The 16919-nt window shown below is 29.0% G+C and overlaps 2 protein-coding genes across 5 annotated transcripts in view; one reads left to right on the top strand and one right to left on the bottom strand.

The window, feature by feature from the left end:
- Positions 1-16919, top strand: part of LOC126762498 (serine-rich adhesin for platelets) — a 234692-nt gene that overhangs the window by 106520 nt on the left and 111253 nt on the right. The gene's annotated exons all lie outside the window — the stretch shown is intronic.
- The window catches only part of LOC126762507 (CD151 antigen), a 56206-nt gene that overhangs the window by 15859 nt on the left and 23428 nt on the right, over positions 1-16919 (bottom strand). Inside the window, exon 1 of one of the 4 annotated variants that reach the window (XM_050479298.1) lies at positions 7195-7372. The exons of the other annotated variants lie outside the window; for them this stretch is intronic. Within the exon in view, the coding sequence (XP_050335255.1) occupies positions 7195-7236 (42 nt within the window). The 5' untranslated portion in view covers positions 7237-7372. Of the gene's footprint in view, positions 1-7194; positions 7373-16919 lie in introns of those variants that run through there. 4 annotated transcript variants of the gene reach the window in all.

Here is a 16919-nt window from a genome sequence, read left to right as displayed (position 1 = left end):
AAAAAATAGTTCTAGCTTAACTAGAGAATTATTCATAGACGATTAGTTATGCTATCGGAGTACCGTTAGCGAACAATAATAAATGATCTTTATGCCGAACAAGATGAAGCCTTAGTTTTGATTGTGAATCTTTAACTCAATTAAAAATATATTCGATAAGAAAACTCGTGTTTCAATTAAGCTGCAATGGAACAGCTACTGGGCCATTTAGTAATCACTTAAAATAACGCGAGTTTTTTATATAAATACCTACTCGTGGACTTTTTTGAAATTGGAAAAAAAATATTTGTTCTTATTGGCTGGTCAATTTCACTTTTTCTCATATTATGTGTTTAAAGAAAAAGCGAAAGCCTGAGATACAATCATATAGATGACATCTGCTTCTCAACAAAATCCGGGTAACTCCCATTACACCCCATAGCATGCCATGAGAGCAGTGCGTAAATATATCATACAGCATGTTCGATTGTTTACCAAAACTAGGTGATTTTTTTCTTCCATTTCCATTACATATCTACCCACATTTTATAGTCTCTTCTCTACTTTGTGCAACTCATCGTTGTTGACCGAATTCGAAACGGCCTGAACAACGTTTTTACAACCACTCATTTAAATATTTGCTATACAAATGAATTTATAATTTTAGCTATTTTGTTTTTGTGATGAACTTGAACTTTGTTACCAACATTTGTTTGGTATTTTTGTAGTTTTTTGCACAACGTCTTGCAGAAACGATCGGTGGAATGTTATGCATAAAAAATGTAGATGGTACTGAAAGGTACGAAATATTTGCTTAAGGTCACAAGACAACAACAAAACCGGGAAGTGAAGATGGACAGCTGTGATTTATTTGTAATGAAATGCGCAGAGAACACAACAACTATTTTAGTTGCGCAATAAAATTGCATACAAAAATCAGCGCGCTCAGAAGGAAGCAATATTTGGGCATTTTACTGCCGCCACAGTATAAAAAGAGTTCCAATTTTACTTACGGCTTTAACATTTGGTAGTCAGTATGAATAAATAATATTTTATAGAATACCTTAAACATATCGCGTCCAAGATTACCGGAGTCACGTTTGAACGGTTATAGAAAGTTCACCAAGAAAGGCTTGATATACTTGTAGATACCCACATCAATCAGAGACAGAGATCACTGGAAAAATTTCCTTATCGGATATGTTAAACTAGTATTGTGGTTCATACCTACGACTAAGATGACAAGGGCCACACTTAGTAAGTTCTATAAAACACTCGATAAGTTAGAATCCGAATCGCTTTAAAGATCACCGAAATCACACTTAGATATGTTTATATTTAGATTTCCTTTTCGGCTACGTTAAGCTAGTATTTGGGTTCATATACACGATAAAAACTTACACTAGGTAAGTTTTAGAAAGTTCGGGATAAGTTAGGCTAGGTATTAAGGTCAACCAAAATCGGATTACCGGAAGAATTACCTTTCAGACTATATTAAGCTAATATTTGGGCTCACACCCACGACAAAGTTTACGAGCGACACACTTGGTAAGTTGCAGAACTTTCGGTTTACTTAAGGGTAGGTACAGAGATTTATATACGGATCTTTGGAAGGTGGAGATCACGGTAATAATAAGTTAGAATTCGATTCAGTTCGAAAATCTTAGGTAGTGTGGATCGATCCTTTGTGATACTGAAAAGTTGGAAAAACCAGATTGTCTGGAATACTAAGGATTTGAGAACCAAGACAGTTCAATCTCAGTCGTTAAGATGAAAAATCCAGAAGAAAGTATCGAAATGACTACTTCGCATTTTTCCAGGCGACTGCGGCAAGTAGTCATTCTTTTTTAGATTAATCAGGTTTCATAATCTTTAGTCAATATTATCGCATTAAGTTTCTTGACCTAAATGTGGCATAAAGTTAAATTATTTAAGCATTATCTGGTAATTACTTTCTTTAGATGATAATTGTCTTATATCTATTAAATCTGGGTTATAGTGGCCGTGAGAATTCGTGGTTTATTCGGATAGCTCATTATTTATTTATTTATTTTTAACTAAACTGCGAAGTCTACCAAGCTACCCAGTAGGACAGGCAGCTGGAATATAATCATTTGCCTCAAAGGAAGCCTGTAGTGTGCCGAGTAGTTATGAGAGTATTTATTACTAATTTATCAGGGCACAGTAGACCGTAGGTCGCAGTGCAATCTTCACTTATTTATCTACTAATTTATCGAGTAGAGACTGAGTTTAACTTCTTTTTATAACTACCCTAAACAGTACTTGAGCATCCGACATATCTTATAGATATTTCTATAATCTTCAGTGGCATTAAGTATTTATGCAATCATTTCTTTATTTCTTTTATAACAATAATATTTCCTATAATTATAGCATATAGAATTTCATGTCACATATGCTTCATTATAACAGTGTCTGTATCCATAATGAATACCCTTACACTGTTACAAAATTTGCATAACTTAAGAGTTATACATATATGATAGGATCACATTTATCAATCTTCAATTTATTGCGCATAAATCCGCTTTAAATATTTAGTTCAATTTGCATAAAAGACTGAAACGACATGAAATTGGCTTTTGTAATGCAAAAAGATGACTTTAACCTTTTGTAAGGTTTGTGCGCTGTGTGAACAAATATTCATTTCTGTGTGTTTTAATAAAAAAACGTTTATCGTTGAAGTGAATATATCAAACTCAGCGCTGGCCAGCAACAGCTGCTGTATATGAGCGCTTATAAAGAGTAAATTATAAGGTTGTAATAAAATTGATATGACTGTCAATAACACTCGCCTTAGCAATAAAGCTGGCCAATTCTCGACATCTGGTGGGTTACATTTTTCAACATTGAAATCACAGATTTTTTACAAAGAGTTATTTATAGGATTTTTTTAGTATATTTTACGGTTGACTAATTACATCAACTAACTTGTCTGAATTCTTGGCATATCTCGCTGGTTTCAACTTTTTCTCATTGATTCAGCTGCTGAAAAATTAATTAATTCACCACAGTGCGATAATTATGACGTGATCGTGTGTGCGAGTAATAATTCAATGCAAGTAGAGAGAAAAAATGGGATGCTCTAATCGAAGGGTTGTCGGGACAAAGGAAATATAATATAAATAACATAACAGCAATTGAAGCTTGTTTTAGAGATGATGGCAGTCAGCTGAGCAATATTGGAACAATATAACGCCAACTTTAACGTTCGAAGTCGAAGTAATTATAAGAAAGTAATACGAGGTTGATATGGATTTTAATGTATTTAAGGTAAGAGCTTCAAAACCGGTTAATAATCGGTTAACTATGTAAAAAATTGGATGATACAAAAATGTGGTCAAAATTTAGCGTGAAACGCATTACTTCGAAAGATCTTTAACTACAGTGTAGCCTATATTATAATAATATATAATACTACTGTCATATTGGAGATTATAAAAAAATCAAATTAAGCGTTTAAGAATCATGGAAAAAATAAATTGCGGAGAGTATTTGGCGCCTAAATGTATGCCAAAAGTGTAAGTATGAAATTTGTCAGGAAAATATAGCTACTGTGCGCCTAAAATTATAATATTACTAAGCAAAAATTTACAGTTAACCATTTATCATAGAAATAAGTCTAATGTGCGTCTAAAAATATGATATTACCAAGCATAAAATTGTAATATATAATTTATCAGGAAAGTAAGGGTAGCTTGAGCCTAAAACTATGCTATTAATAAGCAAAAATGTTCTATATAATTTACCAGGAAAAATAAAGCTTATGTGCGCCTAAAATTATAATATTACTAGGCAAAAATGTACAGTTAACCATTTATCATAAAAATAAGATAATACCAAGCATAAAATTGTAATATATAATTTATCAGGAAAGTAAGGGTACCTTGCGCCTAAAAATATGCCACTACTAAGCAACAAATTTGAATATATAATTTACAAGAAAAAATGAGGGTACCTTGCGCCTAAAACTATGCTATTAATAAGCAAAAATTTTCTATATAATTTACCAGGAAAAATAAAGCTTATGTGCGCCTAAATATATGCTATTCCTAAACAAAAAAATTCGAATATGTTATTTGCCATAAATATCAATGCCACTATGCGCCTTAAGATATACTTTACAATGTCAAAAACTCTAATAAACAATTTACTAAGAAAAAAACCCCAAACGTTTAATGAGAAATTTGTAAATAAAGCATATCTATAAATAATCACAAAAACTAAGAACTTAGAAAAACTACAAATAACAAACAAATCTACTTAAGTCGTTAAAGATTACTAAATGAATGCTGCTGAAAACTTTTATAAATAACATCCGCTATGGTTAAGGTTTTTTACCCCGTCTAGGCAATGGGTGGGCGACGTTCATTAGTCAGCGCATCTTTCAAGTGATTTATTAAGTTTTCGTTAATGAGTGCTAACTATATTTAAAATAAATAGCGGTATGCACGTAAATAGCCGCTAATGTGTAGCTTCATAGCTTCCATTAAGTTAGCCGTCTTTAGTACCCGGTATTCTTAGCGCAAATTACACATGTACTTTTTGATGAGCAACACGGTGGTCTACGCTACAAAGTTGTATGCTTACTTATTTAGTTATTTGCCTCTATGATTTGCTAATTTGCCAATGACTGCTAAAAAAAACTAACTAATTAAAGCAATATAATGATTAAAGCTGAACTAGCGAAATATTAAGTTGAATTTAATCATGTTATTTGTATGTCCGACTGCCGCCTGTTTCTAAAATTATGTAGTTTCGGAAAACAAGCCATAGAATGGATGTTCAATGATTTAATGGTTCACTAACTTTTGAGAATATAAAACAACACACTATTATTTTTGTTGTTAAAATGGCTTAAATGAGCAAGTTTAGTTCTGAAAGTAATAATTTAAAAGAGGTAACGACATTTTGGAAATAAAATTTTAACTATGTAGCACGAGGAATACAGGAAGTCACACCTTAGTTTATTATACAATGCGCCGAAAGGTAGGCTACTAAAATTTTCATATTTGTTACTAAGTTCTGGTAGAAGAAAGCATAGTTGTATCATTCTTAGATGAATATGTTATAAATGTTATGTTATAAATCAAATAAATTTAAATTATTAATATTTGTAATCCTAACTATGTATACTAACGAAACAAGCAACTTTGCTTTTTCATTATTTAAATTTCGAGCAGAATGATGTAAGTTAATTCCACCACAGTAAGTAGTTTTTTAAGAAAATATTTTTATTTTTATAACTAGTATTGATTAAATTAAATATTATTTTTAAATTCAATATAATTTTTTTCTAATAATTAACCAAATTTAAAATAATTTGAAAATATAAATTATTTTTTTCGAATTATTTATTAAATTTAAAATAATTTTCAATTAAATTCGATATTATTTTAAAATTAATTTCAATTTTTTCTAGTAATATCTAAGTTTAATATTAATTAAATTATTTTTTTTAATTAATTAATTTTTTTAAATTAATTTAATTAAAATTATTCATAAATTAAATATAATTTTTTTCTGTTTATTACTTTAATTTTTATTTAACGTTTTTGTGAACACTAATTACATTTATAATAATTTTTAATTGAATTTGATATAAATTTTAATTTAATTTAATTTCCAATATTTACATAAAAACAAATAAAACAAATTTTTTTCTAGTTAATAAATTGAAAATTATTATTTTTTAAACTAATCTAAATAAAATTAATTATAAATTTAATTTATTTTTTGCTAAATATTATTGTAATTTTTATTTAAAAGTTAAATTCATGATTATTTTTAATTGAATATAATAAATAAAAATAAATTATAATTTTTATTAAATTTGTCAGGAATTATAATTTTTATTTTAAGTTAATTTTTTCTAAAACATTATTTACATTTAAAATAATTTTGTATTAAATAACATATTATTTTAAAATTAATTTCATTATTTTTTTCATTTAATTAGAATTATTTGCAAATTCCTTTTATTTTTCCCTAAGTATTAATTTAATCTAATTATTTTAAATTATTTTTTTCGAATTATTTATTAAATTTAAAATAATTTTCAATTAAATTCGATATTATTTCAAAATTAATTTCAATTTTTCCTAGTAATAACTAAGTTTAATATTAATTAAATTATTATTTTTTTAATTTTTTTTAAAATTAATTAAATTAATTTTTTTAATTAATTTAGTTAAAATTATTCATAAATTAAATATATTTTTTTCTGTTTATTACTTTAATTTTTATTTAACGTTTTTGTGAACACTAATTAAATTTATAATAATTTTTAATTAAATTTGATATAATTTTTAATTTAATTTAATTTCCAATATTTACATATTATTTTCAAATAAAACTAATTTTTTTCTAGTTAATAAATTTAAAATTATTATTTTTTTGAACTAATTTAATTAAAATTACTTATAAATTTAATTTACATTTAAAATAATTTTGTATTAAATAACATATTAATTTAAAATTAAATTAAATTTCTTTTTCATTTTTTTTCTAGTTATAATTAATTTTAAAATTAATTTAATTATTAATTTAATTATTTTTTTAATTAATTTAATTAGAATTATTTGCAAATTTGATTTATTTTTCCCAAATTACTAATTTAATTTAATTTAATTTAATAATTTTCTAAATTCTAATTAAATTTAAAATAATTTTTTAATTAAATTAATTTTTTATAAAATAATATTTATAAATTTGATTTAAACTAAGTAAAAATAAACGAAAATAATGTTCAAAAAAAAGTTTAACCTTAACTATTTAATTGATTTCTAAATTAAAAATATTACAACATTTTATTGACATTACTTTGAGTTACTGAGTATTCTGATAGTGATTGCCTTATGGTAGATAATAACAAGTCTCCGGTGGTATTTCTGCCTCAACAAATATTCTCAACGAAAAATTCAGCAATTTTTTGCAAATAAATTGAGAGAAAAGCTACGCTAAGCAGCTAACAAAGACGTCACCGCCAATCATATGTAAAAATTTAGTCTCACAAACGAATAAAGGAATAACTATAACCGCTTGGTTTCTTAAAATAATGCCACAAATATTTAACATTTACATTTAGGTCCGAAATCGGTAAAAAAATAGTAAAAATAACAAAAATAATATTCATGCATTATTTATTTTAATTTTTGTTTTGAATTATTTTTTTTTAATTGGTATACAACTCACATGCATGGCAAATAGCGAATATGATTTCATTTTGAAACTCATCTATGATTATAAATAATTAAAAAAGTTCACTTCAACTAAACCGAAAAGCAATAATATTTCGAATTACTCAAGAAGAACTAAAAACCGTGTTCAAAATTTAAATCAAAAGAGTTCAGCTTCTCACGCTGGCTCAACACCGACTACTTCATACACAAGAAATGTTTTCCATAGTGTGCGCTTTGCATTGAAAAAATGCTTTATTTTGAAATAATTAAATTTCGCTAAAAATAATTTGAATAAAAAATACCTTACATATAACTAACTATCTGTTGATATCAGCTACAACTTGAACGCATTCAAAGCAATTAAAAGCAAAAACAAACATCCATTAATTCCTTGCGCACGTTCGGCAGGACGTATACGTGACAGATAAATCATCGAGACAGCTTTTGAGATTTGAATTTTTTTTTTGTACTTGGCAGTTGGCATTTGGTGCTTTGGCTATAAAAAGCATGCTTTAATTGCATTAAGGGTGTGTGCAAAAAAATTATAAATTAAAATGTTAATATCAATCAGTGTATATAAAGTAAATGTTTTATTAAGCCAGCAGCTGGGCCGCAACTAAAATGAAATCAACAAGTGGCATATGACTCAATTACATGTATTTATATATATACATACTTGTTAATATATATTGAATTCACTTTGTTTTCGTGCACTACAATTCGTTGCAAGCAATTACACATCAAAATTAATTGTTCAACAGGGCGTATACGTGACCAACACAGTTTACACGCCAATGTAATTAATGCACACACATGTATGTAGATGCCACTAAATATTGGCTAGTGTTGTGCTTTTAGACATTTTGAGATTTCCTGCGTTGTATTTTTTGGTGACTAAAAATCATGCACAACAATAACAATAATAGAAGTTAACTTTGATTTTTCACCGACAAGTGTCGGGCTCTCAACAGCAAGCAGGCAACAGCTCAGATGAATACCTGTCATGTGATTAATGTGCTGTTTGTGTGCTAAGAAGATAAAAGCAGATCACTGACTAACCGCCGCGCTATTTGAGTTTAATTAGAAAAAGTTAAGTTTAAGTTATAAAAAGTAAAAAAAAATTAAACAAAATAAAAAACAAACTAAAAATTGAAAAACAAAATATTTTACGGAAAAATATTAATTACTGCCATGTATTTTCTGAATATTTTGCGGTTAAGTGTGTGAAAAAAATTTGACGCCGCAAAACATTCCCAACATTCAAATCTAGTTATAGTTTAGCATTGCAGTCTTAGATGTACATACATACATATATAAGCTTTTTAATATTCATGAGCATAAAGCCATAAAAATTAAATGATTATTACTTTGCATTGTTTATATGTAATGAGACTATTAACTACATATAAACATGCACGTACACACAATTTGCAGTTAATTGCTGATGGCAATTTGAGGGGGTGACGCTGTGAAAATAAATATCTCGCGCTTTGAGTCATCGAAAAAAATGCAAAAATAAAAGAAAAATCGACAAAAAATTAATCGAAAAAGTAAAAAAATAATCTCAAAATAAAAAAAATCTTAAAAACTCGAACAAAAATAAAAATAAAAAATTTAAAAAATAAATAAAGAAAAAACTGGAAAAAATACAAAATCAAATAAAAATAAAAGTACTCTAAAAATAAAAAAAAATCTTTAAAAGCCTCAAACAAATATAAAACTAAAATTAAAATTAAAAAAAAAAAATTAAAAAAAAAATATAAAAATAAGAGAAAAACCTGAAAATATAATAAATCGGAAAAAATAAAATAATCTAAAAATAAAAAAAAAATAAAAAACTCAGACAAATATTAAAAAACAATTTTTTCGTTTTGTTTTTTAATATCTGTCTGATTATTTTATTTTTTCCGATTTATTATATTTTCCGATTCCGAAAAATCGGAAAACATAACAAAACGAAAAATTTAAAAAATCGAAAAAATAAAAATAATATGAAAATAAAAAACATCGAAAAATATATATATGTACATATATCTATTATATATAATATGTATATATATAAAAAGTAAAAATAAAATGAAAAAATCGAAAAAAATTGCAAAAAATAAAAGAAAAATCGGAAAAAATAATAAATCAAACAAAAAATAAAAATACTCTAAAAATAAAAAAATAGTTTAAAAAACTCAGACAAATATAAAAAATAAAAATAAAAATAAAAAATAAAAGAAAAATCGGAAAACAATTAATCGAAAAATTGGAAAAAAACGAAAAAAATCCAAAAAAATTTAAAAAAATAAATCGAGAAAAATAAAAATAATCTAAAGATAAAATCTAGAAAAAATCAAAATCAAAATTTAATAAAAACTCGAATAAAATCCAAGAAGTAAATTGGAAAAAATAATAAGTAAAAAAATAAAAAAAAAATATAAATATACCTATAACATATAACATATAAAAAGTAAAAATAAGCTAAAAATAAAATAAAATCTAAAAATTCCAAACATTAAAAAAAAAACGGAAAAAGTAGTAAATCTAAAAAACTAAAAAAAAAAAAATAAAAAAATAAAGGTAATCTTAAAAAATTTTAAAGAATCGAAAAAATGCAAAAATTGAAGGAAAATCGAAGAAAATAATAAATTGAAAAAAAAATAAAAAAAATCAAACAAAAAAATCTTTGAAAAAATTTAAAAATCGAAAAATATATACTCATGCGCTGCTAGCAAATTCATGCAACTGAAGTAAAATTTCATTCATATACTATGCGTACATCACTTGCACTAAATACCAGCAACTAAAAATAAGCACACACAAATCATAGTTTCAACGAAAAATCATTCAAGCCAGACTGTGCACTTCTCAAGCCGCAAAACGGGTGAATTGTGTTTTCTGAACGCAATTACAAACCAAAATCTTCCCACAATTGTCACAGGCCTTGCAAATAAATCATGACATTTGTGTGGCACAGCTTTATGGTTATATAAAATGTGTGTTTACTTAGTAAATACATTTATACATACATATTTATTTAAGTATATGTGTGACATAGTACGTGTTAAAAAATTGCGGCCAAGTTTGCAATTCAAGTCGAGCTACACGTTTACGTAATAAAAACACTAAAATAGTTCTCATCGCAAAAAATTTAAATACAACAACGTTATATTAATATTCATTAAATGCTTAATAAATTACTTTTATAATTGTTTTCAATTATAAAGTTTCGTGATCAATTTAAAGTGCAAAGTCAATTTCTATTATACAAATTGGTAGGCCAATAAGCAACAACATTTCAATTATATGCAAATCATAAGAAAAGGGAGAAATTCTACGCAGGGCAACTAACGCTAATTATAAGTACTTTTCTAAGTAAATAAATGACAAACCAGAAAAACGTAGAAACTGTAAAAATAATAAACACATATATTTTTGGAGTTGCCGTCTGGCGTCTGAAAGCGAGCGCTATTTTAACTCATTATAAAATATTTTTTGCTGAATATTTTTAAGGTTAGACTTAAAAAAACAAAAAAAAAAATTATTTAATTTTATTTGAAAATTAAAAAAAAAAATTATTTAATTTTATTTGAAAATTTTTTTTAGGTTAGATTTAAAAATAAAAAAAAATTTTTGGAATTTTATTTGAAAATTAAAAAAAAAATATTTAATTTCATTTGAAATTTTTTTTTTTTTTGAGTTTTATTTGCTTGAAAAAAATTTTATATGGCAACTCTAGTTGTTGCAGACAAATTTAAAAACTTAAAAAGTGGTATCTTACCTAATCTAAGTATGCTCATTCAATCTTTATATTTCTTCATTACAATTAGATTACTTTTTAAATACCTTCAACTTTTCCAAAGCCCCTTGTAAATTTTCCAAAAATTTTAACTAATATTACAACATATTCAGATATAATTATTGCTTACAAGATTACAGCATAAGCTCAATAGTTAGAATCACTCACGTGGTTTTTGATAACCTACTACCATTTTGATTACCCATGTTTTTTAATGCAAATCTTATTGTAATCACTATCGTAATTATATTTTGTTGACTTAAGTTTATGATTAATTGAACTATTTTACAAATATTTTTTAATAAAAATCTAATTGTAATGAGTTTCGTATTGATATTTTGATTACTTACAGTCTTTTTATGGTCACAAGTCAATAATTTGACTACTTGCATTATTTTATAGATGCTTTTTAATACTAATATAATTCTAATTACACTCGCAATGACATTTTATTTACTTATTACTTTTTGATTACTTGCATTATTTTACAAATATTGCTATAAAAAAATATGTAAATCTTCTAATCGGCATGTAATAGTAATATTAAATGTTTTTACAAAGCTGGCTGTAAAGAATTACTTAATGATTACTTTTATATATCAATTTCACTTTAAATAGCAACTGTTTCAAAAACACAGATTACTATATGACATTGCATTGCATATTGTTACAGTTTTTATATATTTTTTTCATATAATTGATAAGTTTCGTAATTGATTACTTGATTTTCATGCAAACCAATAAATTACTTTTTGATTACTTGCACTAATTTTGCATCTTTGCTATAAAAATATAGGTAAATCTTCTAAATGGCAATTAATAGGTGTATTTAAAGTTTACTATACTTATAAACATGACGGATTACTTTATGATTACTTTTATAATTCAACTTTACTTCAAATAGCAATTGTTTTCAACACTTAGAGCTTAAGATCCTTAGTTGTAATTTTATCGTAATGATCTTTTTAACGACTTATGTGTTTTCAATACATTTATGATTACTTTTATATAGCAATTATACTTCAAATAGCATTTTTTCAAAAACATAGACTGCTATATGATATTGCATTGCATAGAGATACATTTTTTTCTTGTAGTCGACAACTAATAGGTATATTAAAGTTTACTACATATCTTAACATGACAGATTACTTTATGATTACTTGTATAATTCAACCTTAATTCAAATATCAATTGTTTTAAACACTTAAAGCTTAAGAGCCTTAGTTAGCATTTTTTCGTAATCATTTTTTGATTACTTATGTCTTTTCAATAAAAACCTTTACTTACTAATTACTTCAAGATCACTTTAATATTTTAATTTTACTTTAAATAGCAATTGGTTTAGTAAGAAATAATTACACATAATACTTGCAATATAAGTACACTTTCAATATCCATCTTTAAGTAATAGATTACTTATTTTTTTTAAATAAATTACTTTTTGATTAATTGCATTATCTTTGCATTACTTTACAAATACTATTATAAAAATATAAGTAAATCTTTTAATCGGCAACTAATAGGCAAATTACAATGTACTACAAATCTAAACATGACGGATTACTTTCTGATTACATTTACGTTTCAAATTAAGTTTCAAATAGTAAATATTTTAAAAACAAAGATTACTTTGTGATATAAGCAATATAGAGAAATTTGTTGAAACTACTGATTTCTTTATTTTTTTTACACCAATAAATAAATTTTTGATTACTTGCATTACCTTTGTATTCTTTGCAATTATCGCTATGTTTATAGGTACTATATAGTATTGAATTGCATCCTAGAAATGGCTGCGCGCCTAAGTCTAATAGTGCTCAACACGGGAAATGCAACCACGTTTAGAAGACCGGGATGCGAGGAAACTACACCAGACATCACTCTATCATCCGAACGCTTGGCAGGCTCAATAAAGAAATGGAAAGTCCTGGAGGATTACACTGGTAGCGATCACCAGTACATTTGCTTCACTATCGATACTGGAACAAACGCTAACCAGCACAGGAAAAAGACTGCAACACGGAAGTGGAACATTTCGAAGCTAAATACTTCGAAACTGATCTCTGCAATAGACGACCAAAACCCATCTAGCAGCTCCCCAAATAATGCAAAAGAGATTGTCGAGCACACAATGTTTAATATAATAAGAGCCTGTAAAAAATCAATGCCCAAGGCTTCCCACAGCAAACATAAGGCAGCAGTCTACTGGTGGACTGAAAATATCGCCCAACTCAGACGCACATGCCTCCGCCTTCGCAGATCCTACACGAGATCCAGGCGCAGAGGAGCCGCACCCGAAGAAGCCGAGCAATACAAAGCAGCAAAAAAGGAGCTGAAGCACGCCATCGACGACAGCAAAAAGAAAAAATGGGAGGAACTACGCGAGGATATAAACAGAAACCCCTGGGGACTCGGATATAAAGTAGTTATGAAGAAACTCGGCGCTCGAGCAAAGCCGCCTGACTTAACCGCTGTCAAAATGGATCACATCGTGAACGCGCTATTCCCCACACACGAAAGCAGGGCTAGTGATCCAGAACAAACACTAAGATCTGCGCAAATCCCCCTGTTCACCCTTGAAGAGCTGCAGTTAGCCACTGGCAAGCTCAAGGCCAACAAATCACCCGGTCCGGACGGGATCCCAGCAGAAATCCTCAAAATAATCGCTGCAGAGCGCCCGGCAGTACTACTGAAAATGTACAACGCCTGCCTTGAAACCGGAATATTCCCTGAACCATGGAAGAAGCAACGGCTAGTGTTAATCAGTAAGGGAAAAGGAGACCCCAATTCGCCATCAGCTTACCGTCCTCTATGCATGCTTGATACAGCGGGAAAGCTATACGAAAGCCTCATAAAACCCAGACTCGAAGCGGCCATTAACGAAGCTGGAGGATTGTCCCCTAGACAATATGGTTTCAGACCCGGTAGATCAACAATAGGAGCCATAAAATGCGTCGTCGAAAGCGTAGAAGCAGCGCAGCGTAGATGGCATAAATATAAAAGAATAGTGTTACTGGCGACTCTAGATGTCCGAAACGCTTTCAACAGTGCTAGATGGGTGGACATGATTGACGCTCTCGAAAAAAGCTTCAAGATACCCGACTACCTCAGGGCTGTGGTGCAGAGCTACCTTAGCAACAGAAAACTGCTGTATGAAACCAAAGAAGGGTCACGACAGATAGCGGTTACGTCAGGAGCAGCGCAAGGATCCATTCTAGGCCCAGACTTATGGAACATCAGCTACGACGCTATATTAAAACTAGAAATGCCAGACGAATCATATTTAATTGGCTACGCGGACGACATTGCGGCAGTAATCACAGCAAGGGACACAGAAGAAGCGCGAAGAAAGCTGAATCAGGTCATGATACGGACGCAAACATGGCTTGACACACACAACCTCCAGCTCGCTACGGAGAAAACAGAGCTACTGCTGCTAACAAACAAGCACATACCTCTCGAGATAAGCATGCACACAACTACGGATATTCTTAGGACGCAGAGAGCAGTAAACTACCTAGGCGTAAGACTGGACCCCAGACTAACCTTCTGGGTTCAAATCCAGCACGCCGCAGGAAAGGCAGCGAAGATCACCTCTCAACTGAGTCGATTAATGGCCAACATAGGGGGCCCCAGCCAAGAAAAGAGAAAGCTCCTAATGTCGACGACAATAAGCGTCTTACTATACGGAGCCGAGATCTGGGCAGACGCCCTTAAAAAGGAAAATCGGCGTAAGGTAATGGCCAGAGTGCACCGCACCGCAGCCCTCAGAGTTGCATCAGCGTACCGGACAGTATCAGGCGATGCAATATTAGTTATAAGCGGTAATGCCCCAATTGACCTTCTAGCATATGAAAGGAAAAAGCTGTGGGAGCTAAAGAAATCATCCAATAACAACAAGAGCGCAATTCAACAAATAAGGAGAGACACAATAACAACATGGCAAAAAAGATGGGAGAATGAAAGTCGCGGCAGATGGACGGCCAGGCTAATAAAAAATCTAGACTTATGGACAAGCCGTAAATTCGGAGAAGTCGATTTTTACACAACTCAGTTACTATCCGGTCACGGATACTTCAAAAAGTACCTCCACAGAATGGGAAAAGTCGTAGAGCCGTCATGCCTATATAACGACGCGACAGAAGACGACGCTGAACACACATTCTTTGAATGTGTGCGCTGGCAACAAGAACGCACCGCCGTAGAAAACCTGGTTGGCCCAATAAACGCGGACAATTTAGTCAGCGTCATGTTGGAGAGTGAAGCAAACTGGGAGATCATCAAGAATTTCGCAGCAATTTTGCTTCGCAGCAAAAAGCGGGACCTGGACGCAGGTGCGCAGATGTAAATCTCTCAATGAGAAAAATGGAACGCCACCCTGAAGTAATGCAAACGCGGTCCCAGGGTAGGCGACGGTTCCTTAGAGGGGGGGTTTTTAGTGACCTGCAAGTGGCACATACCGCTGCTGTGACGATAGCACCGATGATGCGGAAGGCATTTTCCACCCCCTCACCCGCAAAAAAAAAAAAAAAAACTTTATGATTACTTGTATACTTCAACTTTAATCAATTGTTTTAAACACTTAAAGCTTAAGAGCCTTAGTTAGCATTTTCTCGTAATCATTTTTTGATTACTTATGTTTTACAAGATCGTTAGATTACATATCCATCTTTAAGAAGATTACAATTTTTTTTATAAATTACTTTTTGATTACTTGCATTATCTTTGCATTACTTTACAAATACTATTATAATAATATAAGTATAATAAGTATATTTGCGTTTCAAGTAGTAAATATGAAAGAAGAAATTTGTTGAGACTATTAATTTCTTTATTTTTTTTTTGCACCAATAAATAAATTTTTGATTACTTGCATTACTTTTGTATTCTTTGCAATTACCGCTATGTATATAGGTACTATGTATTGAATAGTATATAGTACCAAATAGTACCTATATAGGTACTTTTCTAATCAGCTTACAAAGAAAAAATGCTGATAAAAAAATTTGCAAATAAAAACATTTAAGATTTACTTTTTATTTTAACAAGTATTTAACAGTTTTACCGTTAGATTACATGAACAATCATTACAATTTTTATAATAATATAAAGTCATTATTGTCTTTCTACCTGCAAAGTAATTATCCAAATCGCATTATTTTCAACAATCAAGTTAAAGTTTACCAATAACAAAAAGTAATCGAAATGTAATGGTAATCATTACAAATTAATAACTTGATTTTTTGTTAATCAAGAAAATTGCATGTAATAATATTTAAGATTTATTTTTTGTATTAACAAGTAATTAATATTTTTGCAATTGAATTACATGAATTACGATTTGTTACGTAGACTATTCCAATTGTAGTTATATACACAATAAAATTAAGAGTTTATTCTTTGCCGATCATCAAACTTGTCAAGTAATGCTAAAGTAATAATATGTAATTAATCATTACATTTTTCTTTCATTACCGTCTTACTACCTACATAGTAACCATCAAAATCGCATTATTTTTAACAATCAAGTTAAAGTTTACCAATTTCAAAAAATAATCAAATGATAATCATTAAAAAATAAAGACTTTATATTTTGTTAATCATTGAAATTGCAAGGTAATACAAAAGTAATAAAATGTAATCATTACATTTTTCTCACAAGTCTTTCTACCTACACAGTAACCATCAAAAACACATTATCTCCAACAATCGCTATTCGCTTGAAGCCTTCAGCCTAATGAGCCCTATCCATGCATACAATGTGCCACAATCAAGTTCATTAATTCACCAAATCAACGGTACTTAACATATATAAAAAAAACAACATTTAAATGCCTAAATTAGATTTAATTTATATACTTTACATTGAGATTTCGAACATTTTCGCGCTAATTAAATAAGTTAAGTGCCGCATGCACAGAAAATATTTAACACTTTACATTTATTTG

The sequence above is a fragment of the Bactrocera neohumeralis genome, chromosome 6 (genome assembly GCF_024586455.1).
Source record: "Bactrocera neohumeralis isolate Rockhampton chromosome 6, APGP_CSIRO_Bneo_wtdbg2-racon-allhic-juicebox.fasta_v2, whole genome shotgun sequence".
Taxonomy (NCBI): domain Eukaryota; kingdom Metazoa; phylum Arthropoda; class Insecta; order Diptera; family Tephritidae; genus Bactrocera; species Bactrocera neohumeralis.
Note: the sequence above shows the minus strand (reverse complement) of the source record. Positions and strands in the feature narration are given on the sequence as shown.